The following is a 25,000-nucleotide window of genomic DNA, read 5'->3' as shown; positions in this document are numbered from 1 at the left end:
GCTGGTGGCGGGCACCGTCCTCGGTACCATAGCTCTCCTGCGGGCTAGGGACCTCTACGTCAACAGACAAAGTAAGACGGGACCCCCCGAGTCTCTCGTCCGAGTTCGTTTTAAGGTGTTTAGACGAAGGTAACTTCAAGGTGTCGGGTGACCTTTGTGGAAAATGTTTGAGTTGATTTTTGGTGGATATTAGTGGATTTGTGTGTATAAACACTCACGCACACACACGTACGCGCGTGCACACGCACACACGCGCACGCAAACACGCACACACACGTACGCGCGCACACACGCACACACGTGCACGCAAACACGCACACACGCACGTGCACACACACACACACACGCACACACACACACACACGCACAGTACATGCACGCACACACACATACACACACAGAATGAGACAAATGGTGGGTATCTACTTATGATAGTCCTGCAAGACTGAAATTTGGGAGGATTTATTCCCCTGCTGCTCCTCCTTAAATCTCGACGACATCCTCGTTACCTGGAAGTGCAGCCCCGAGGGGATGACATTCGGTGTCCGGACCTAAGATCTTTCTTTATCAGATTTAGATATTTCCACATTTTCGCACAGAATTGATAACTGGTGATGACTCAAATTCTACGACAGCTAGTCTGTGGTAGGATATAAACTAATACTGCACAGATTTTTTTTTATTTGTCTTTATTTTATTTTTTTCTTCTTTTTTTCCAAGAAAGATCTAAAAAAAGGTCTGGGCACTGGTGCTAACTGTTGTGGAAATCTTATTTGTTAGAATTCCTAATATTTTCATATCAGGATTTTTTTGCTGTTTATTTATCTATATACATTTTCTCGGTGTTCAGTTTCTAACTCCTTCCTTACATCGTCAGTCGGTTTCACTGAACTTTCGCAGTGATATTTCTTTTTTTCCTTCACTGGCTCAGTCTTTTGAGCTTCCTTTTCAAGTTTGGCTCTTTTGGCCTTAATTGGAGAACCTTTTCGATTCCGCAGAGCTTCTGACGGAGCTGAAGAAGAGGGTCTTCCGGTTCATAAGGACCTTGCCCGGCGTGCGGCAGCGCATCCAGAGGGAGCTCGCGGCAGCCAAAGATGGTAAGGGAGGAGGAGGAGGAAGAGGAGCAGGTAGGGAAGGAGCAGGAGGAGGGGGAGGAGGACAAGCAGGAGAACAAGGAGGAGCAGGATGATAAAGAAGAGCATGAAAAGGAGGAGGAGGAGCAGGAGGAGGTGCAGCACGAGGAGGAGCACCACGAGGAGGAGCACGAGGAGGAGGAGAACAAAGACCAGGAGAACCAGAAAGAACAGGAGGAGCAGGAGGAGGAGAAGGAAGAAGAGGAGGAAGAGGAAAGTACCACAGTGGATACCCGGACTTGTCCTATGGCGTATCAGAATTTATGCAAACATATCTGTCGTTCTTGCTGTTTTAGTGCATTTGTGCTGATTGAAAACCAATGGAAGATCTATATGTAATATATATAAGATAATCAACAAGGGAAACAATATCTGCACAGATTCATAATATCGTCTTCATATACTTCATAGACTTGTGTGTTCCTAACTCGGCAGATCTCGAGAAAGACTTCTTCAAGAACGGATCCTCGAACTTCAACGAGCTTCCGGTCAAGGGGTGGTCTGTGGAGAAGGTTCTGCAAGCATCAAAGGCCATCCTGAGCGAGAGTGAGTGACTAGTGGTTTCTTAGTGTTGCATAGGGACTGAGTGGCTGGTTTGGGTGCTCGCAGAATCCCTCGTCAGTCGAGGGTCGAGAAGACCACCGCCCCTCCTCTTCTTCTTCACCTCCCTCACGTTCTCATTTCCCTCATGATTTTCCTTTTCGTTTCCCGTCTTCACTTTCCCTCCTCCTTTTCTCCTCATTTGGTCTCTCATTTTCCCTCCTCAAATTTCCTTCCTCCCTATTTTCTCTCATCTTCCCTCCTCATTTGCCCTCGTTATTTTACTCCTCGTTTCCCGCCCTCATTTTCCCGTCATTTTCCGTTCCCATTTTTGTTCCTCATTTCCCCATCCTCGTTTTTCCCTCGTACGTCGTGCGACCTATTTAGTCAAGCTGTCGTCAGCCGATTTGATTAAACAGACGAGTCATTCGTTGAAAGCTGTTAATAAATCCTCACTGCATCTATTATAGCGGTCATCAGACATATGCCATAACTAGGTACTACTCATTTTCATACGATTCGTGTTACTATGGTCTTTTGATTAGATGGATTTTTTATACAAAATTGCATCAACCCCATGACATCTGTATTATCCCTTGGATGAATAAAGTCGCCTAGGGTCAGGTAGGGTAAACCTAACATTCAAAACAAAGAAGTCAAAGGCTTATCGAAAACTCGTATGCTTCAGATAGTTTACAACGCTTTCCAAAGAGTGTAGAAAATAATTTCGAAAGCTGAAGTCCTTCAGAAAATAAATAAAAATATAAAAAGATAACTAAATAGATAAATAAATAAATAAATAAAAATGAATAAATAAATAAACAAGTAAATAGATAAGTAAATAGATATATAAAATAAAATTAATAAAAAATAGACAAATCACAGAAGACCTCTCGTACTTGATGGACCGCGATCTTCAGGTCCGTATGCGTGGCAGGAGGGCCGGATATCGGCTGGGACCTACGCCGGGGCGGACGACGCTCACACGGAGGTCCTGGAGAAGGTGTACCACCAGGCGGCCTGGGCCAACCCCCTCCACGCCGACATCTTCCCCGGCGTTAGGAAGATGGAGGCCGAGATCGTCCGGATGACCATCAACACCTTCCGAGGCGGAGACAGCGTCTGCGGCTGCGTGAGGATCCTTCTTCTTTCTTTTACCTTTTTTATTTTTTCTTTTTTTTTTTGTATTTTTTCTTCATTTACTTGTTTCAAAGGGTACCAAAAAGGTCGATTTTTTTTTATCATTATTTTCTTGTTCCAAAGAGCAACAAAAAAGGGAAGGGGGATTAGGCTTCATTCATTTGTTTCAAAGAGTTGCAAAGAAAAAAAAATGAGGACCTCGCTGTGAATGAAAGGATGAAATATGAACCTTTGCGGGATCAATGACTACCGCCCCCATTCCACTGCAGCGCGTTGGTTTCGACCTCGATTCTTACAACAACAATTTCAATTCCATCGACAACCGGTGACTGCCACCTTCTCCAGCCATCCTAGCTCTTAGGGTAGAGGTGTCGGCCTCTGTTACAGAGAAGCGGCTCCTTGTGTAAAGTCGTGACCTTTACGTAGAGTAGTGGTTCCACAGAAGAGTAGAGAAATCTCGGTATCATCATGTTTCCGTGTGATTGATCATATTTAGAATAAAGTCGACACTAACATTCCACGCGTGCTTTGCTTGACACGTTCAGTTTCATGTGTGTGTGTGTGTGCGTGTCTATGCGTGTGCGTGTCTATGCGTGTGCGTGTCTGTGCGTGTGGGTGTGCGTGTGTGTGTGTGCGTGTCTGTAAATGTCTGTGTGTGCGCCTGTCTGCGTGTGTGCGTGTGTGTGCGTGCGTGTGTGTGCGTGCGTGTGTGTGCGTGCGTGCGTGTTTGTGCATGCGTGTGCGTGCGTGTGTGCGTGTGCGTGCGCGCGCGCGCGCGTTTGTGTTAGTTTCAGTTCCTTGTCATTTGAACTAAGGTTTGACGGCTTTTCCGCGCTAAGTCCCCCAAGTCAAACAGATTTTCCTGCTTTCTCGGATACTCAGGACCCCACTCACCCTGGCGAGGTGCTCCCTCCTTATATGGAATGCCATGGCCTGGCGCTGACCAGAATGAAATATATAGAGGATGACTCCGTTACGAAGGGAAGTCAGCTCTTTGCTTCAATGTCCCTTCTCTCTATGTACAAGTTTTGATTAACGTCGAGCGATTTCAATCGGCTGGTTTGGTTAGCGGAGGGGACCAGATTCGATCGATGTTTAACTGGTGGACATCACTGATACTTACTCGACGCTTCCACTTCGATTGACAGCTTGGATTTTGGCTCTGGGTGACGCCGGACAAATTTATTCAACATTTTTTTTTTTTACCCAATGATAGGCATAGAACCGAAAGTCGTACCAGCATCGAGTCACGCATATTTTTTCCCCTGTGATTAGAAACTAGTCTCCACTTGAAAAATAATTCTGATAATTTTTATCTTCTGACGTCCTTTCCTTCTGGTACCCTCCTTCAATGGCTCCTTTATCACTTCCGTGTCTCTTCCTCTTTAGCCCAGGATAGAAGCGCTGGTCATAGGGTGAGGAATATGTAATTTTGAAAAAAAATATTAACAAGATAGTTCTCAAGAAGTAGGGCTAGGTGTAGAGTAGATAGAAACTCTCCTTGTCTTAGATATTGGTCATGGCGTTTAGTGTCTCGAATGTAATCTGGAATTAATGTCATGTGCTTTGTTTATCCATGGAATCGTGACCGGGTCTTTGGTTCTCCCTAACAGCTGACCTCGGGAGGTTCCGAGAGCATCCTGATGGCCCTGAAGGCTTACCGGGACTGGGCGCGAAACATCAATGGCATCAGTGAACCCAACATCGTAGCAGGAGTCTCCATCCACGCGGGTTTTGACAAGGCGGCAATTCTCCTGAATATAAGGCTTATCAAGGTAATAAATAAAAAAAAAAGAAAATAAAAAAATCGCCAACCCCACACCCACTGAGTGGGAAGTGGAAGACCTCTGGTAGAGCAAAACCCTGCCATTTGCGGGAAGCCGCTTTTTTTTTTTTATTATGCATGTATGTATCTATGTATGTATTATGTATGTGTGTTTGGTCGTCTCCCTGCCTGGCCAGGGTTATCGGGAACTAAGGCGACAAAGCCAGCAGCGGGTCCTGGGAATCGAACGCACGACCACCTGCTCATGAATTCGACACGGTATCCAATGATCTATCGCGCGATGATAGTGCTCTGTAAAAATGTTTGTCATAGACCCTTTCTCCTTCATAAAGGTGTATGACCGAATCAAAGCACACCTTCGTAGCATGCATGTTAAAACCAATTCAATGCTTCTTTCATGTGAGCACATCGTGGATGAAGGGTCATCCCTGGCTCCCGGCGCACTACTTAGGTTGAAGGCAATGCAAGAAGGCACAGCACTTCCACATAGAAATCCGAAACGTATGAAACATGTCGCAAAAATCAGGTTCCATGAAGAATTACAACAAAGACAAGTTCACTAAAGTTATTTACAGATCACCTTGACTATTTTTTTTTCTTCAGATTTCAATTAAGGAGAGAAATATTTTCACTTGATCGGAGAATATTTCAATCACCTGAGATTTGCGGATGACATCATTCTCACTCCAAAAGTAGGAGACGACTTGTAGGTATGCCAAGTAATCTCTACAAGGAAAGTCTACGCGTGTCAGAGGATGTCCTGTACTTGGGTCTTGGGTCAACAAGTGGCTCGAGGATCTATGGAGTAGTTAGTATCTTCAAGGTGGTCCTTACCAGTAGTTGGGCGCTGACAGTATTCGAGAGGTGGGAAGAACTCGAAGAAAACGGACAACCGTGTTCCTTAAATCCGTTATCACATTGGGCAAATTTTCCTTCAACTGTTGGAGCAGATTTGCAGCCCGTAGCTTTCGGGAAAGAATCTGATGTGCTGAGAAAAAAAAAATCCTCCAGCACATCAAATGGTATTCAATGTTAATTGTCGAGAAAAAAAAAATAGTCAGCGGGAAAAGTTCTGGAGGTGGGTGATACCACCGATTTATCGGAGGTCGGAGGAAATATAGCCCAATGTGATAACCCCTTAAACTTGGAAAATGCACTTTGTTCCGACTGAGAAGAGCCGAAGTTATGCATCCTGGGCGGGGAATTCAGGCTTGAGAAGGGTCCAGTTAGGTCCGGCTTCGTGTCTCGGTCCGTTGAGACTCCCTTCCCGAGGCCATAATCCTCTTTCACTGAATTAATTGCGCGTCAAGCCACCGCAGGATCAAGCGGCTCAAAACCTCAGAACTTCTTACTTCGTCACCCACAACTCTCCAGCGTTTCTTTCCTTGAAGACAATAACGCACCAACAAAACAACAAAACATCAACTAAACATGATCGTGATAATCATCATGATCTTGATAATGATCACCACCATGATAATCATGATCATCATAGTCATCATAATCATAATCACCATAATGATCATGATCACCATAATGATCATAATGATCATGATCATCACCATAATGATGATAATGATCATGATCGTCACCATAATGATCATAATGATCATGATAATGATTATTATGATCATGATAATGATCATAATGATCATCATGATAACGATCATCATGATAACGATTATCATGACAACGATCATTATGATAACGATCATCATGATCATGATGATCACGATCATAATGATCATGATGATCACGATCATAATGATCATGATGATCACGATCATAATGATCATGATGATCACGATCATAATGATCATGATGATCACGATCATAATGATAATGATCATAATGATCATCATGATAACGATCATCATGATAACGATCATCATGACAACGATCATTATGATAACGATCATCATGATCATCTCTTCGCTACCGGGGAGGGGGAGGGGGTTGCGGGGATGCCACGGAGGTGAATAAAATCATCGGCAGCATTAAAAACTAACAGAAAAAATGCTGCATAGTACTGAAGGGGTCAGAATGAATTTATCTATTTCCTAAAGAGCGACCGAAGAAGAAGCCCCTCCCATGAGTTCGAAGAGCCCACGAGTTCGAAGAGCCCACGAGTTCGAAGAGCCCACGAGTTCGAAGAGCCCACGAGTTCGAAGAGCCCACGAGTTCGAAGAGCCCACGAGTTCGAAGAGCCCACGAGTTCGAGGGGCCCACGAGTTCGAAGGGCCCATGAGTTCGAAGAGCCCACGAGTTCGAAGAGCCCACGAGTTCGAAGAGCCCACGAGTTCGAAGAGCCCACGAGTTCGAAGAGCCCACGAGTTCGAAGAGCCCACGAGTTCGAAGAGCCCACGAGTTCGAAGAGCCCACGAGTTCGAAGAGCCCACGAGTTCGAAGAGCCCACGAGTTCGAAGAGCCCACGAGTTCGAAGAGCCCACGAGTTCGAAGAGCCCACGAGTTCGAAGAGCCCACGAGTTCGAAGAGCCCACGAGTTCGAAGAGCCCACGAGTTCGAAGAGCCCACGAGTTCGAAGAGCCCACGAGTTCGAAGAGCCCACGAGTTCGAAGAGCCCACGAGTTCGAAGAGCCCACGAGTTCGAAGAGCCCACGAGTTCGAAGAGCCCACGAGTTCGAAGAGCCCACGAGTTCGAAGAGCCCACGAGTTCGAAGAGCCCACGAGTTCGAAGAGCCCACGAGTTCGAAGAGCCCACGAGTTCGAAGAGCCCACGAGTTCGAAGAGCCCACGAGTTCGAAGAGCCCACGAGTTCGAAGAGCCCACGAGTTCGAAGAGCCCACGAGTTCGAAGAGCCCACGAGTTCGAAGAGCCCACGAGTTCGAAGAGCCCACGAGTTCGAAGAGCCCACGAGTTCGAAGAGCCCACGAGTTCGAAGAGCCCACGAGTTCGAAGAGCCCACGAGTTCGAAGAGCCCACGATCCTTGATACGTAATTCATTTTTCACAAGAGTCCAAGGCACGTAAGAAACCGTCAGAGAAAGAGTTTGTGTGCCTTCAAGTGGAGGTGAAGAAAGAACGCTCCCGTTGGCTCTTGCAAAAGTTGTCTGCACAGAAAAAGGGGTGAAACTTTTTCAAGCAGCCTGGCTGTGCCATCTGCAAAGAGTCGAAGGAGTTTTAGTTAAAAAAGGAAGTGTGTTGCAGTGGATCACAGTAACAAAGCACGCAAATGGCGCACCTTTGGTCCGTTACAAGATGAAAAAAAAAAGTACTCTGGGTGAAATTGTGACCTCTCTTGAACTCGTACAGGTAAAATCAACCGCAGAAGGTATTGGAGAGCCAAAATTCAGGAATTCGGGAAGAATGACCAATGCTGCCTCGTCATCATGAAGAATGACCACCTACGGGGGAAGTTATTGCAAAACTTCAGGAAGAAGGATGAAAAACAGTGAGAGCCTTTGTAATGCAGAATTAGCCGTCGCATGCAGTCACTGCGCCGGAAGGTTTATTTCGGTCATTGACTGAGTGGTTGGTAAAATTGCTTCTATCCATTTCTTGGTCAAATCTACGCTTTAAGAATCCGAGCCCATTGTTTCTCGTCTCTGTGGTAATGTATTGGAAATATCACATGTGTTTATACTATTAACTCTCCTTTAAAAATTCGAATGCATAAGTTAAGCTCCCACCCCACGATAAATCTCTGAATCTCTCTCTCTCTCTCTCTCTCTCTCTCTCTCTCTCTCTCTCTCTCTCTCTCTCTCTCTCTCTCTCTCTCTCTCTCTCTCTCTCTCTCTCTCTCTCTCTCTCTTTCAGTAAAAACGTGTTCAAGCATCTTTGGTATTTCCTCAGTGACATGCAGGCAAACAAGCAAAAACCGCCTTGCGGAGTAGTCGAGTGCGAACTTAAAGGCGCTGGAGGATTTGATCCAGGTATTCGCCTAAGGTAAAGACAATTTCACCTCGCAGACAGACATACATAGAGACGGGGCGGGTGAAAGTTCTTTCAGGAGGGGTCAATGTTCTTTAAGGTAATAGGAGGTGTCGGGGAAAGCCGGAGCACATGTGTTCATTAAAGCCCAGGCAACAGCAGCAGCAGCAGCAGCAGCAGCAACAGCAGAAGCAGCAGCAACAGCAGAAACAGCAACAGCAGCAGCGGCAGCAGAAGCAGCAGCAGCGGCGGCAGCACAAACTAGGTGCGCGTTTCTCGATGTCCGACACTTCTCTCGTAAGGCATAGCAAGATGTGCGTTGAAGATATCTTTTAGAGAGAAAGAGAGCGATGGAGAACGCGAGAGAGAGAACGAGAGAGCGCGAGAGAGAGCGCGAGAGAGAGAACGAGAGAGCGCGAGAGAGAGAACGAGATAGAGCGCGAGAGAGAACGAGAGAGCGCGCGAGAGAGAAGGAGAGAGCGCGAGAGAGAGAACGAGAGAGCGCGCGAGAGAGAACGAGAGAGCGCGAGAGAGAACGAGAGAGCGCGAGAGAGAGAACGAGAGAGCGCGAGAGAGAACGAGAGAGCGCGAGAGAGAACGAGAGAGCGCGAGAGAGAACGAGAGAGCGCGAGAGAGAGAATGAGAGAACGAGAGAGCGTGAGAACGAGAGAGCGCAAGAACGAGAGAGTGCGCGAGAACGAGAGTGCGCGAGAACGAGAGAGTGCGCGAGAGCGAGAGAGTGCGCGAGAGCGAGAGAGTGCGCGAGAGCGAGAGAGTGCGCGAGAGCGAGAGAGAGCGTGAGAGCGAGAGAGAGCGCGAGAGAGAGAAACAATTTATCAGTGTGGCAAAGGACGGACTTTTATAAAAAAGTAGATTTTTTTTTCTATAAGAAAAGAGTTTCCTGTAACGGGAAGGAATGTTTTCATTTTTCTTCCCCAGGATGTAGAAGGAAGTGTAAGCTACTTCGCATCACCACGGGAGTTGTAGGACTGGTTTTAGCGAGAACAACAACGGCGACTGCAATAAAAACCTGATTACTGTGTTGACATAGACCTGGCAGATGCTGGCAAATATTTTCCTCTCTTAACCTGATGAATGTTTGCCTTACAAGTCTATCTAATTTACTTTTTCCTCTAGTTTGGGTTTCTCATCAATTTTTTTTTCATCAAGGGTCTTACGCTGCTGCCTCGCGTCTTTTTTGTTTCGAATCAAATGTCTCTAAAGTTGAAAGGGACAGACGATGATGTCATCGAGACCGATGTTGTTGTTGGTGAGGAAGACGTCATGCACGGCAACACCTGTAACACCTGTCTTGTTTTTTCAGGTGCGATTGAATCCAACGACCCTCCAGGTGGACGTCCGGGCCATGCGGAATGCGATGGATTCCAACACAATTGCTGTGAGTCTTCATCTCAGCCTGAAGGCGAACTGTCTGTTCTATGCGTAAGGTTAACCACTTCAGCAGTACGACTCATATTGTAGGAGAGAGGCCAAACACAGAGTATGGGATCCAATACGTCAAATATATTGGATCCCATACTCTGCGTTTGGCCTCTCTCCTACAGTGTTGTTGCAGTCGTTGCTGCTTTTACACGACTCAAATTCTCGCGCGCAGCATCGTCTGCCATATGTACGATGCATCACACTACTCTCATTATAAAATATAAAGTCAATACTGTATTACTCGTTCTTTTTTAATCTGATTGATAATAAACACCATTGCTGTGAATCCCCATCTGAAGGTGAGCTGTCTGTTCCATGCATTAGGTCGTGTATAAGGTAGCGCAAACACGAGAGCATGCATTTAATGTCAGAAACCCGGCGTGGGTGATACGCCAACAAAGCAACGAGGTACTATTATGTAAATAATTATGTTTAGATATTTGAATATATAATTCCAAATGCGTGGTATCACTTTACTATAAACAACTCGTCACCATCATAACTCGCATCGCTTCAGCGGTTGCTTGAGCCGCGAGTAACTATTTAGGTAACTATAATTACTTGCAGTTAATAAAACCGGTGTCATGGGGTGAGAGGGATGGTGTGGCTATAAAGAAATAACCAGCAGGTGGCGAAGAACAGGTGGGAGCAGATGGAAACAGAAACAGGTGGAGAACAGACGGTAATAGAAATAGAGAATATTGTTCCTGGCAAAGAACAGATATATAGAAGAGGCTTTTCACGATCCAAACTTTTAACTTGAAACCAGTAGAAGTAGCGGGGATGCCCCTCTGTTTCTGGACGCTTCGTATGTCCCAGAAGGTGCTTGACTGCGATCGAGGCTGTCACCTTTGCCCTGGGTGCTCGGGTCTTCGTCGAGCAGAACGAGATCGAAATTCTTCCTCCACACTGGCCTCGAACTCGTGTCGTTAAAATCCGGAGCTGATCGCTGACACCTACTAGTGTGTGTCCACCCCTCTCTCTATCTCTATATCTCTGTCTCTCTCTCTCTCTCTGTCTCTCTCTGTCTCTGTCTCTCTCTCTGTCTACATCTCTATATCTATCTTTATATCTATATATCTCTATCTCTGTATCTGTCTCTGTCTTTGTCTCTCCGTCTGTCTATATCTCTCCATATCTCTATATCTCTATACCTCTTTGTATCTATATTTCTATCTATATCTCTCTATATATATCTCTCTCAATCTCCTTTATTGATTTAGCATTTTGTAATGACGGCATCTTTTGTCCTCAGCTTGCCTGTTCCGCTCCTGAGTACGCCCACGGCATTGTGGACGATATCGAAGCGGTGGGCGCTCTGGGCGCCTCGAAGGGCGTGGGTGTGCACGTGGACTGCTGCATGGGGGGCTACCTCCTACCCTTCATGGAGAAGGCGGGCTTCCCCATCGCGCCCTTCGATTTCACAGTGAAAGGAGTGACCAGTATTTCAGCCGACACGCATAAGGTAAAAGGAAAATGGAACATGGTAGAAGAGCTTTTTGGTTGATGGTCCCGGAGGGGGTCTGGTCGAGGTCGTGGATGTGGTGGCGGCGGTGATGGTGGGGATGCTTAGTTTGTGGAGGTGCGGAATGGAGGAGTGGACGTGGAGTAAATGCCTCGGCAAAACTGTCCAGCTGGAGAACTCCTCCTTGGTATGTCGCTCTGGAGCGCCAGGTTGAACCTGCGCACCGGCGGGCGCAACAACGGAATTCTTTCCCAAAGGATTCCTTCCCTGATTTTGTTGACCGTACCTAATTTAACCTAGCTCACCTCGACTCGACTCCAACCCCAACCCAAACTCGACCCGACCCAACCCGACCCAAACTCGACCCAACCCGACCTAACTCGACCCAATTCGACCCAACCCGACCCAGTCCGACCCAACCCGAACAGACCCAATCAAACCCGACCAGACCCAATCAAACCCGACCAGACCCAATCAAATCCAACCCGACCCAACCCGACCCAACCCGACCCAACCAAACCCGACCCGACCCAATCCGACCCGACCCAATCAAACTCAACCCGACCCAACCCGACCCGACCCGATCTAACCCGACCCAATCTAACCCGACCCAACCCTGACCCTACCCGACCCAGCTCGACCCGATCTAACCCAACCCAACCCGACCCAACCCGACCCAACCCGACCAAACCCGACCCAACCCAATCCAACCCAATCCAACCTGACCCAATCCAACCTGACCCAATCCAACCCGACCAACCCAATCCAACCCGACCATCCCAATCCAGCCCGTCACGACCGAGCTCAAACCCCGACCCAACCCAACCCAACCCGACCCAGCCCAAACCCTGACCCAACCCAACCCAACCCAACCCGACCCAACCCGACCCAACCCAACCCAAACTCCAACCCCGACCCAACCCAACCCAACCCGAACTCCAACCCTGACCCAACCCAAACTCCAATCCCGACCCGACCCGACCTAACCCGACCTAACCCGACCCAGCCCAACACAACCCAACACAACCTAATCTAACCTAACCCAACCCAACCCAATCTAATCTAACCTAACATAACCTAGCCTAATCTGATCTGACCTGACCAAACTTGGCCTTACCTGACCTGACCTAACTTAAATTTCTTTGACAGAATATCAAAAAATGATCATGGCACGTGGGAAATAAGGACATGATTGGAAATCCGATGGGATGGGACCCGAAATGTTCGAAGTCGGGGAAGGGACCATCAGGGGAATAATGCTTTTTCACAAAATATTTTTTTAAAAGAAAATATGACGTCATACCGTTTTGTGCTCCTTTCGAATTAAACCAACCTTGTTCTGACCTTGGTTTTTCACGCGCGCGCGCGCACACACACACACACACACACACACACACACACACACACACACACACACACACACACACACACACACACACACACACACACACACACACACACACACACCACACCACACCACACCACACCACACCACACCACACCACCACACCCCACCCCACCCCACCCAAGAGACCATAAGGTCTACATTAGGCAGTTCCGCATCTCATCCCCATCCATAAGATGATCTAAACTCTTAAAACAATCAGTCGTTTCAGCCCTCACTACATGGTTTCCAAGTCTATTATATTCGTTATGTCCCTCGAAGTTAAAAACTCAACTCAATTGTCTCTCTGTGGTCACTTGCTCCCCGCCTGCGAGGGGATCAGTTGTCCCTTGGCCTGGTCTTGGCATAAACCTGGAGGAAAAAGGACAAACAGGGAATAAGAAGTGAATACATCTACTGCCATTTTTTAGTTCTTGTATCTTGATCTTTACTCTAACCTTTTCCATGTCAGTTGGCATTTTGTGCCTTTACTCTAGCTGACACCAGGCGATTTCTCTCGCCTCCTTAGCTCTCCTTTAATTGCGAAGGGATTGTCTATATTTTGATTAATTAGTGATAATCTTAGTACCTGAGATCCTTCTGGTTACCTTCCACGTGTCCACAAGGTTGCTAAGCTTCTCTTCCCATCCACTTTCTCCCTGTCACTTGGTGTCTGCCCCGGACCCACGGGGAACCAAATTCACAAGAGTCTCACAATATTTTTTGTTTTCTTTTCCTTTCCTCTGGCAGTACGGCAGTTCGCCCAAGGGCTCGAGCGTGATCATGTACACAGACGCCCAACTCCGGAGGCACCAATACTTCGTCACCCCCGACTGGCCCGGCGGCATCTATGCGTCGCCGACCATCCCGGGCTCCAGACCTGGAGGTAAGCGCGGTCGTCGTAGGAACATAAGAATGAAGGAGGCTGGAAGAGACCATAAGGCCTACACTAGGGAGTTCAGTGTCCATGACCACCTGTCATCCCCATCCATAAAGTTGTCTAACCGTTTCTTAAAACAACCGATAGTTTCAGTGGTCACTGCATCACGGTTACTAAGTCTATTCCGTCGTCGGCGCCGGCGGCTGATTTCGTAATTTGCGGTTTAGGTCTCTCCTTCGCCGATGGAGGAGTCCAACTGCCCTTCTTGGATTTGATCTAATTAGAAATTTTTATTTGTATAATTTCTTAAAGATGTCTGTGGTGATGTGTGCAGTTCACTGGGATTGGGATTGTTACTCCAGTAGCTTATTTATTTTGTTCTCTAATAAAGCTCTGCAAAGTCTATATGAATGTCTATCATATTATATATATATATATATATATATATATATATATATATATATATATGTATATATATATATATATATATATATATATATATATATGCAGAGAGATGGAGAGATAAATAGGTAGAAATGGAAATATTGAGAAAAACAAAGATGGAAACAGAGATAGAGACAGAGAAAGAGACAAAAGGAGAATGGTATCGAGCCAGGGACAGAGGTAAATACAGAGATAGAGATAAATGCTGAGATAGAAAGAGACGGAGAAGGGAACGGTGAGAGATGGAGACATAGAAACAAAGAGATGAGGATAAAGACATCGATGGAGGCAGAAACGGAGATGGGGAGAGACAGAAAAAAATGGAGACAGACAAATATGAATACGGAGATAGAGGCAGAAATGGATAGGGACAGATGGGTAGTTACAAATAGAGTGGTAGGTTAAATGGAAATAGAGAGAGACTGATAGATACAGGCACATAAAAAGAGAGAGAAAAAAGACAGAAAGATGGGGATGGCGGTAGGGAGGGAAGGAGGGAGGGAGGGAGAGGAGGGAAGTTGCAGGTGCGCGCGCGCGCCCTCCAGTTCCTTCAGCAAGGTGACGGACATGGCTGACCTTTGTCCTGACTGCCGTCAGGCCATTTTATTCAGCTTGGAAGGGGGGGAGGGGAGGGGGGAAGACTCGGTGGGGTCCTCATCGGCCGAGACCTCGTTTTGCCCCTGGTCCGCCCCTCATCCCGAAGGGAAAGGTTGAAATTCGTAGCAAAGGTCTGAGGGGTAGGAGGCTTCCGAGTTGAAGAGTTTAACGGGAGCGTCTATGGCGACTGCTAGAGGAAGCCTTGAGAGTGGTCAGTAGCAGCAGGTGCTGTGGCTTGGAGGTCAAGCTTCCACGCTCGGCGGCATGTATGCATATGTATGTGTGTGCTCTCAATGTGTGTGTGTGATTCACAATGGTCTTTGAATCACGTGTTGGACTCATGATTGACATCTATCACCCTTCCGGAAGAGAGCTCAGAGCTCGTATATGACCGATCTATGGGTAATGTTGTGACCTTACACGCATCCCCCAAACTTACCGCCCACGAGAGTTGGAGTAACGACTCGCAGCGTAGCAGGATTCGAACTCTGACCCCTGTAGCCGCAGTTCCGAACGCTACCACTGCGCCGTCGAGTCGTGTATATGTATGTTTGTATGATTGTACCTATATATGTTTGTATGTGTATGCATGAATTTATGCGTGTGCGAATATACAGTATATACATTATATACATATATTTATATACATATGTATATGTAGACATATATACATGTGTGTATGTAAAAGTATATATACATATGTACATAAAATATACATGTGTATATATGCATATTTACATGTATATATATGTACATATGTACATATGAATATATGTATATATGTATATACATATGTATATACATATGTATGTATATACATATATACTTATATACACACATAATCACGAAGAACCCACAGTCTGAATAAAAGAAAATTAGAAGAAAGTATAATTTCTATATTTCGGGTGATAGCTATAACCCTCTTTCGGAAAGTACTTTCCTGAAGAGGGCTATAACTATTAGCCGAAATATAGAAGTTATACTTTCTTCTAAGTTTCCTTTTATTCCGACTGTGGGTTCTTCGTGATTATTATTTACAAATGTGCTATAACATTTCGTCTAAGTGATATACACGCATATATACATGTGTGTATATATATATATATATAAATATACATATATGTATATACATATATATAAATATACATATATATGTACATATATATATATACATATATATATATACATATATATATATATATATTATATGTGTGTGTGTGTGTGGATGCATACACACACATATATACAAGTGTGTGTGTGTGTATATGTAAAAGTCCACTTTCTGTGGGAGACCTCCCGGAAAACACGCACACACACGCACACACACACACACGCACACACACACACACCACACACACAAAAAAAAGGCACAAAACCGGACGACGTAAGTTTCCCGGAGCAGATGGGGGTTCGGTCACTCCCCTGAAAGGCAGGCAGCAGCCGGACACTAGTTTCCGGTCCTCCTCTTGCTGCCACGAACGCCTTCCGGTTTCTCTCTCGTCTGCCTGCCAGGTGTGAAAAATCTATTTCCTATCTTGCCCTCGTGCCTGCTTCCGCTGGGGCTCGAACCGGGGCCTTGCGCGTGTGAGGCACACCTAATAACCACTGCTCTACGGTAACGCGTGGTCTTCGATTCTCAGTAGTGGCGGTTACCTGCCCCCAACAGTCCCTGAAGCACACATGGGAAGAATGACGTTTGCGGCCCCAACTATGAGTCGCTTGGCGTTAGTTCCTCACTACCTCCTCGTGCCCTCTTCCCGCCCCGCCTCCACAAGTCTTTCTTCCATAGCCAGAAGCTGGCACTAAGGGCGACCTCATCCTAGATTCAATTTTCGGAACACAGGGTAGCTGCGAGGATGTTCACGGGTTTTGAAGACGGGTGACACGGAGATGCTTCTCTCCGGCGTCCGTCTCGCAGGGTTAACACTGAAAGGTAACCGTTGTCGGTCACGGTAAACGAATCCTAGGCTAAACAAAAAGATGAAAACCGTAAAAGCAAAAACAGGAAGCGAGGAAGGAGTACGCGCGTGACCGGCAATATGTTAACGCGGTAGTGTGGAACCGCAATCCGATTATGCTGTGGCTATCATGCTATTAGCTCGCAGACTTAAAACTTATGTTACGCTGCTTCTTAACGCGGCGAGAATCCCTTAAACTCGTTATGTCTGTGGTCCTCTTGGAAATCGCTTGGCCTCCGGCGGGTTACTCAGCCCCTGCTTGAGAACTATACAACAAAAACTTGAATAAAAGTCCAACCCACCTGGAATTGGGACCCCGGGCCGCCATGTTCTTACGCGGCCGCGTATATACCACTCGGCTACTGAGAAAGTTGAGAGATTTGTGTGGTATTGTCTTAGCTTTGTGTACATAGTCTATGGATCAAATCCCAGTAAGTATGATGATTTATTCAAATTGTCGAAACGAGATTAAAGACAAAACTACTTGCCTCCATTGAATCAAAGAACACTGGAACTTCAGTCCTGATTAAAGACAAAACTACTTGCCTCCATTGAATCAAAGAACACTGTAACTTCAGTCCTGACTTTCTATCCTTCAGACATCTCCACCCTCCCTGCCGACACTTTTCCTCCTGTGCCTGAAGTAGCTATTGATCAAGCGCTCGCCTCCAGACAATACTAAAGCAGTGGCAAATCACTAACATATAGAAGATTGCACCAGTCTAATCCAGAATCACACTTCTCGCAACAGACAACCACGGATACCGAAGGAAACTGTACCTCATATTAAGCAATATACGCATCCTATATATAAACCAGGTAGAAATATTTGGCGTCACACGCAATAGCCTAGTAACGTTTGTATCACACATAACCAAGGATCAGGCAAAAATGCACCATACGCCTTAACACCCTCAGAATTGTGACAGATGCAGAGTTTAAACGAGGCAACGATACGCCAACAAAATAATACACAAACAGTACATGAAGTGCGTGCTGGATTATATCGTTCCAGTATGGATAACACCCATCTCACATATACAGCACTACGCATTAGACGTCACACGAAACAAGGCACTTCGAGTAATCGCTGGATGAGCGCAGGCAAAACCCAGAGATCACTTACGCGCGGAGAACAGGTGTTTTACGTCTCTGCAAACCTCTCGACACGCGCGGTACACGTACCATAGCATCTGCCAAACAAAAGTCCACAACACCCTTCGCGCTACTTGATAGATCCCATCAACGCACAAACACATCAAACAGACCCTAAAACGGTACGACAACCGCCGCTTAACCACATTAACATGAACAAATATGTACATACATTTCTCATTGACAGAACTCTAGCTTGCATGAAGCCTAACAGAGTTTTTGACTATCCCCAACCAACAGTACATGGATCAAGAACTTGGCTAAACAGAATAGAGTGCACTTGAGTAGTCACCGCTTTGGCCACCCCACAAAACTCGGGACCTACCAACGCGGGCTAGGCATAACAATACATAACGTGTATCTACTCTGCCTCACACACAGTCACACGCATCTTCACAGACTACGCTGCACTGGGAAACACAGACATGTGAACTACATGAACACAACATATCTACAGTGGAGGACTTTTGGCGCGAGCCCGAGAGGGCGATTGTTTTCGTCTGTAATTCTAGTATCTTAACCTACTGCCACTGAAGGCTAAACTATAGGAAAAAACAACCAAAACAGTAGTATCATCATCAACAGTAGCAGCAGCAGCAACAACAAAACCACAACAGCAACAGCAATAGCAACAACAAAAACAACAGCAACAACAACAACAACAAAAAACAACCACCACCACCACAGCCACCACCACAGCCACCATCACAACCACCACAACCACCACCACAACCACCAAAACCACCACCACAACCACAGCCACCACCACAGCCACCACCACAACCACAGCCACCATCACAACCACAGCTACCACCACAACCACAGCCATCACCACAACCACAGCCACCACCACAACCACAGCCACCACCACAACCACAGCCACCACCACAACCACAGCCACCACCACAACCACAGCCACCACCACAACCACAGCCACCACCACAACCACAGCCACCACCACAACCACAGCCACCACCACAACCACAGCCACCACCACAACCACAGCCACCACCACAACCACAGCCACCACCACAACCACAGCCACCACCACAACCACAGCCACCACCACAACTACCACCACAACCACAGCCACCACCACAACTACCACCACGACCACAGCCACCACCACAACCACAGCCACCACCACAACCACAGCCACCACCACAACCACAGCCACCACCACAGCCACCACCACAACCACAGCCACCACCACAACCACAGCCACCACCACAACCACAGCCACCACCACAACCACAGCCACCACCACAACCACAGCCACCACCACAACCACAGCCACCACCACAACCACAGCCACCACCACAACCACAGCCACCACCACAACCACAATCACCACAACCACAACCACCACCACCACAGCCACCACCACAACCACAACCAAAACCACCACAACCACCACCACAACCACCACAGCCACAGCCACCACAACCATAGCCACCACCACCACAGCCACCACCACCACAGCCACCACCACCACAGCCACCACCACCACCACAGCCACCACCACCACCACAGCCACCACCACCACCACAGCCACCACCACCACAGCCACCACCACCACAGCCACCACCACCACAGCCACCACCACCACCACAGCCACCACCACCACCACCACAGCCACCACCACCACAGCCACCACCACCACAGCCACCACCACCACAGCCACCACCACCACAGCCACCACCACCACAGCCACCACCACCACAGCCACCACCACCACCGCCCTACACGAGATACTCGTACAGCACTGGCCTACCTAAAATCCTCGTGTGCTCCTCCGCTACGAGTGCCACCCCGCCTCGTCCCTCCTCCTTTGTCCTAATGAATATGATTTGCCTGGTGCGAGGTGGGTGCCGTGAGCCAGTGTCGCCCTGAACACCTAATCAGTCCCCTTTAATGCGACGCCTTCCCAGTCCCCTTCTTTGCCCCATTGACTCCCCCCCACCTTGCCCTACTAATCCCCAATTTCCTTAATCAAGGACTTGTGGCTGTGTGCTGGGCCTCGCTGCTCTACCACGGCGTCGAGGGTTACGTTCAGAAGACCAAAGAGATCATCACTACTGCCAGGAACATCAAGCAAGGGTGAGTGCCTCAAAAGGGGGAAGTTGAGGGGGAGTATGGGAGGGGAGAGCGGGCGTGAGTGGGCGGGAGTGCCGAGCACCCCCTGTCCTTGGTGGGTGGCACTCTTTGTGGTTCGAGTCCCGCAAACCGGTTGGACTCGCATCCGTGGCACCCACTGGGGACCAAAAGGTCAACCTTGGCCACCCCAGTATGGGATGCTATTGACTGCATGTTTTATGCAGGCGATATTTTATGGACTCTAGTGACATCTTTACGGACCAGAGTCACGCAGCATTCTGTTATGGTTGATGACTCTATTAAGAAAAAGATAACTTTTAGTGTCTGCTATCCCTCCGTTCTGCTACTCTCCTTAAAGCTCTCGTTCGTCACCTTTGTGACTCCACGTCTTCGGGGCGATGCTCTCCCCAACGATAGAAGCGCTGGTTTTTGTCGATGAAATACTCTGTACTATCCTAAGTAAAACCTTCCATACATTTTTTATTATTTTATTTATTTATTTATATATATATTTATCTATTTATTTTAAGATTGCTTTCGGGCCGTTTCATTCATTCCCGTGACATCTCGGTAAAGGGGATTTGGTCACTGACTGCCTGAGGATTTTTGTTTTTTTTCACGGCAATTGATAAAATGGCCGCAAATTGCAGACAAAGGAAACGGTTTTACTGGAGTTGAATAGATTCCAAAGACGACAGACGAACATTCTCTTTGCCGAGACTCGAACTCGCAGTTTCTAGAAACACCATTCTCTCGGTCCGCCCAAAATACTAAGCACCCTTGGCGCCATCTGGAAGTGCAGCCCCGAGTAGCCGACGCTTAGTCTCCGGACTGGGCCCAAGATCCCAGCCCCCTTCTCTCTATATCTCTCGTTCTCGCTCGGTGGCTCTCATTCTCTCTCAGTGGCTCTTGTTCTATCTAGGTGGCTCTCGTTCATGGTCGGTGGCTCTCGTTCACGGTCGGTGGCTCTCGTTCACGGTCGGTGGCTCTCGTTCTCCCTCGGTGGCTCTCGTCCTCGCTCGGTGGCTCTCGTCCTCGCTCGGTGGCTCTCGTCCTCGCTCGGTGGCTCTCGTCCTCGCTCGGTGGCTCTCGTCCTCGCTCGGTGGCTCTCGTCCTCGCTCGGTGGCTCTCGTCCTCGCTCGGTGGCTCTCGTCCTCGCTCGGTGGCTCTCGTTCTCTCTCGGTGGCTCTCGTTCTCTCTCGGTGGCTCTCGTTCTCTCTCGGTGGCTCTCGTTCTCGCTCGGTGCCTCTCGTTCTCGCTCGGTGGCTCTCGTTCTCGCTCGGTGGCTCTCGTTCACGGTCAGTGGCTCTGGTTCTCTCTCGGTGGCTCTGGTTCTCTCTCGGTGGCTCTGGTTCTCTCTCGGTGGCTCTGGTTCTCTCTCGGTGGCTCTGGTTCTCTCTCGGTGGCTCTGGTTCTCTCTCGGTGGCTCTGGTTCTCTCTCGGTGGCTCTGGTTCTCTCTCGGTGGCTCTGGTTCTCTCTCGGTGGCTCTGGTTCTCTCTCGGTGGCTCTCGTTCTCTCTCGGTGGCTCTCGTTCTCTCTCGGTGGCTCTCGTTCTCTCTCGGTGGCTCTCGTTCTCTCTCGGTGGCTCTCGTTCTCTCTCGGTGGCTCTCGTTCTCTCTCGGTGGCTCTGGTTCTCTCTCGGTGGCTCTGGTTCTCTCTCGGTGGCTCTGGTTCTCTCTCGGTGGCTCTGGTTCTCTCTCGGTGGCTCTGGTTCTCTCTCGGTGGCTCTGGTTCTCTCTCGGTGGCTCTCGTTCACGGTCGGTAGCTCTCGTTCACGGTCGGTAGCTCTCGTTCGCTTTCGGTGGCTCTCGTTCTCGCTCGGTGGCTCTCGTTCTCTCTCGGTGGCTCTCGTTCTTTCTCGCTGGCTCTCGTTCTCTCTCGTTCTCTCTGGGTTGCTCTCGTACTCTCTCGGTGGCTCTCGTTCTCTCTCGATGGCTCTCGTTCTCTCTCGGTGGCTTCCGTTCTCTCTCGGTGGCTCTCATTCTCTCTCGGTGGCTCTGGTTCTCTCTCGGTGGCTCTGGTTCTCTCTCGGTGGCTCTGGTTCTCTCTCGGTGGCTCTGGTTCTCTCTCGGTGGCTCTCGTTCTCTCTCGGTGGCTTTCGTTCTCTCTCGGTGGCTCTCGTTCTTTCTCGGTGTCTCTCGTTCTTTCTCGGTGGCTCTCGTTCTCTCTCGGTGGCTCTGGTTCTCGCTCGGTGGCTCTGGTTCTCGCTCGGTGGCTCTGGTTCTCGCTCGGTGCCTCTCTTTGTCTCTCGGTGCCTCTCTTTCTCTTTCGGTGGTTCTCGTTCTCTCTCGGTGGTTCTTGTTCTCTCTCGGTGGTTCTCGTTCTCTCTCGGTGGTTCTCGTTCTCTCTCGGTGGTTCTCGTTCTCTCTCGGTGGTTCTCGTTCTCTCTCGGTGGTTCTCGTTCTCTCTCGGTGGTTCTCGTTCTCTCTCGGTGGTTCTCGTTCTCTCTCGGTGGTTCTCGTTCTCTCTCGGTGGTTCTCGTTCTCTCTCGGTGGTTCTCGTTCTCTCTCGGTGGTTCTCGTTCTCTCTCGGTGGTTCTCGTTCTCTCTCGGTGGTTCTCGTTCTCTCTCGGTGGCTCTCGTTCTCTCTCGGTGGCTCTCGTTCTCTCTCGGTGGCTCTCGTTCTCTCTCGGTGGTTCTCGTTCTCTCTCGGTGGTTCTCGTTCTCTCTCGGTGGTTCTCGTTCTCTCTCGGTGGCTCTCGTTCTCTCTCGGTGGCTCTCGTTCTCGCTCGGTGGCTCTCGTTCTCGCTCGGTGGCTCTCGTTCTCTCTCGGTGGCTCTCGTTCTCTCTCGGTGGTTCTCGTTCTCTCTCGGTTGTTCTCGTTCTCTCTCGGTGGCTCCCTTTCACTCTCGGTGGCTCTGGTTCTCTCTCGGTGGCTCTGGTTCTCTCTCGGTGGCTCTCGTTCTTTCTCGGTGGCTCTCGTTCTCTCTCGGTGGCTCTCGTTCTCTCTCGGTGGTTCTCGTTCTCTCTCGGTGGTTCTCGTTCTCTCTCGGTGGTTCTCGTTCTCTCTCGGTGGTTCTCGTTCTCTCTCGGTGGTTCTCGTTCTCTCTCGGTGGTTCTCGTTCTCTCTCGGTGGTTCTCGTTCTCTCTCGGTGGCTCTCGTTCTCTCTCGGTGGCTCTCGTTCTCTCTCGGTGGTTCTCGTTCTCTCTCGGTGGTTCTCGTTCTCTCTCGGTGGCTCTCTCTCTCTCTCTCTCTCTCTCTCTCTCTCTCTCTCTCTCTCTCTCTCTCTCTCTCTCTCTCTCTGTCTGTCTGTCTGTCTGTCTGTCTGTCTGTATCTCTCTCTCTCTCTCTCTCTCTCTCTCTCTCTCTCTCTCTCTCTCTCTCTCTCTCTCTCTCTCTCTCCTCTCTCTCTCTCTCTCTCTCTCTCTCTGTCTGTCTGTCTCCTGTCTGTCTCTCCTCTCCCTCTCTCTCTCTCTCTCTCTCTCTCTCTCTCTCTCTCTCTCTCTCTCTCTCTCTCTCTCTCTCTCTCTCTCTCTCTCTCTCTCTCTCTCTCTCTCTCTGTCTCTGTGTCTCTCTCTCTCTCTCTCTCTCTCTCTCTCTCTCTCTCTCTCTCTCTCTCTCTCTCTCTCTCTCTCTCTCTCTCTCTCTCTCTCTCTCTCTCTCTCTCTCTCTCTCTCTCTCTAACTCTCTTTCTCTCTTTCTCTCTGATTCTGATTTGTTTCCTCCACTTTTTCACGTACAGGAAAGAGAGGTGACAACCGGAGACTACTCCCCTCCGCCCATAGTCATAAAGCGGTGGCAGAAAAAAGCCCCACACTAATACATTTATAGGAGCGTGCGGGACCCTCTGTTGGCGGTTGCCGCGGGGCCGCGGGTCTCCAGTTAGCAAGGACGAGTTTTTGGTACTACGTCCTCGCTTCACATCGACGCTTGTTGCACGTTTTGTTTCGCCGGATGCTACCACCAGGCGATTTTATCTTAACAAACATTAATTCCTTACCTGTATGTTAGGGTTGGGTAAATAGGGTTAGGTAAAACACACACACACACACACACACACACACACACACACACACACACACACACACACACACACACACACACACACACACACACACACACACACACACACACACAGACACAGGCACAGCACACAGGCACAGCACACAGACACAGGCACAGCACACAGACACAGGCACAGCACACAGACACAGGCACAGCACACAGACACAGGCACAGCACACAGACACAGGCACAGCACACAGACACGCACACACACAGACACGCACACACACAGACACGCACACACACAGACACGCACACAATCAGACACAGACACGCGCGCGCGAGCAAACAAACAAACGAACAAAAATGCGCTTCCAGTAATACACAAAGTTCCGTATACAAAGTGAGGAAACAATTGCACGTGCCCAGGTAGAGGGAACAGGACGTTCTCCCGTGGTACTTGGGGCGTCCCAACATCCGCTCCTCTTTTGTGGTGCTGGTGCAAACTTGGGTTCTCAGAACTGATGTACAATTCCCGGTAGATGACGTGCCGCGTCCTCAGAACTCAAAGCAACTTCTTTTGATACGTATCCATATATTTGAGCTATCAATGGTTCACAAGCTCGTATTGTCATACCCATAGGAATTCATTATGAATAACTAACTAAATAAACGAATAAATAAATGAATGAATGAATACATAAACCAACAAATAAATAGATAAATGAACAAATAAATTATATAAATAATAGAATAAATGAATAAACAGAAGTAGATAAATCTTTTGCAGTAGTTCATACGTCTCTTCCACAATCCTGCTGATATGTTTGTCAGGTGACAGGTTGTTCGTTTCCCAAGGAATAGCTTAAGGATGGCCTTTTGCCGCTGTTACCCATTTCCAATACTTTGCATTTTTTTGTATTAAACTTCATTTCGCATTCTTGGCTCCATAGTATCTAGGTCTTTTTGTAATACTCTATCGTCGTCATCATTTTTCACTCTTATGATTTTCACATCTGCAAACATGCTGGCATAGCTTGTTCCTTTCATGTCATTTACATAGACAAGAAACATTATTAGTGCAGGTAAGGAACCTTGTGGTACTCCGCTCGTTACTGCTCTCCAGCTCGATATTTTTTCCT

General features: G+C 48.2%; 1 protein-coding gene across 1 annotated transcript in view; it reads left to right on the top strand.

Moving 5' to 3' along the window:
* The window catches only part of LOC143026277 (sphingosine-1-phosphate lyase 1-like), a 74,001-nt gene that overhangs the window by 36,279 nt on the left and 12,722 nt on the right, over positions 1 to 25,000 (top strand). Inside the window, exons 3-11 of the mRNA XM_076186385.1 lie at positions 1 to 71; positions 999 to 1,097; positions 1,569 to 1,679; positions 2,594 to 2,805; positions 4,427 to 4,588; positions 9,814 to 9,888; positions 11,188 to 11,397; positions 13,532 to 13,667; positions 19,813 to 19,915. The exon at positions 1 to 71 is cut by the window's left edge and continues 49 nt beyond it. Of these exons, the coding sequence (XP_076042500.1) occupies positions 1 to 71; positions 999 to 1,097; positions 1,569 to 1,679; positions 2,594 to 2,805; positions 4,427 to 4,588; positions 9,814 to 9,888; positions 11,188 to 11,397; positions 13,532 to 13,667; positions 19,813 to 19,915 (1,179 nt within the window). The remainder of the gene's footprint in view (positions 72 to 998; positions 1,098 to 1,568; positions 1,680 to 2,593; positions 2,806 to 4,426; positions 4,589 to 9,813; positions 9,889 to 11,187; positions 11,398 to 13,531; positions 13,668 to 19,812; positions 19,916 to 25,000) is intronic.

The sequence above is a fragment of the Oratosquilla oratoria genome, chromosome 6, assembly GCF_046742065.1.
Source record: "Oratosquilla oratoria isolate Oo_2021 chromosome 6, ASM4674206v1, whole genome shotgun sequence".
Lineage (NCBI taxonomy): Eukaryota > Metazoa > Arthropoda > Malacostraca > Stomatopoda > Squillidae > Oratosquilla > Oratosquilla oratoria.
Note: the sequence above shows the minus strand (reverse complement) of the source record. Positions and strands in the feature narration are given on the sequence as shown.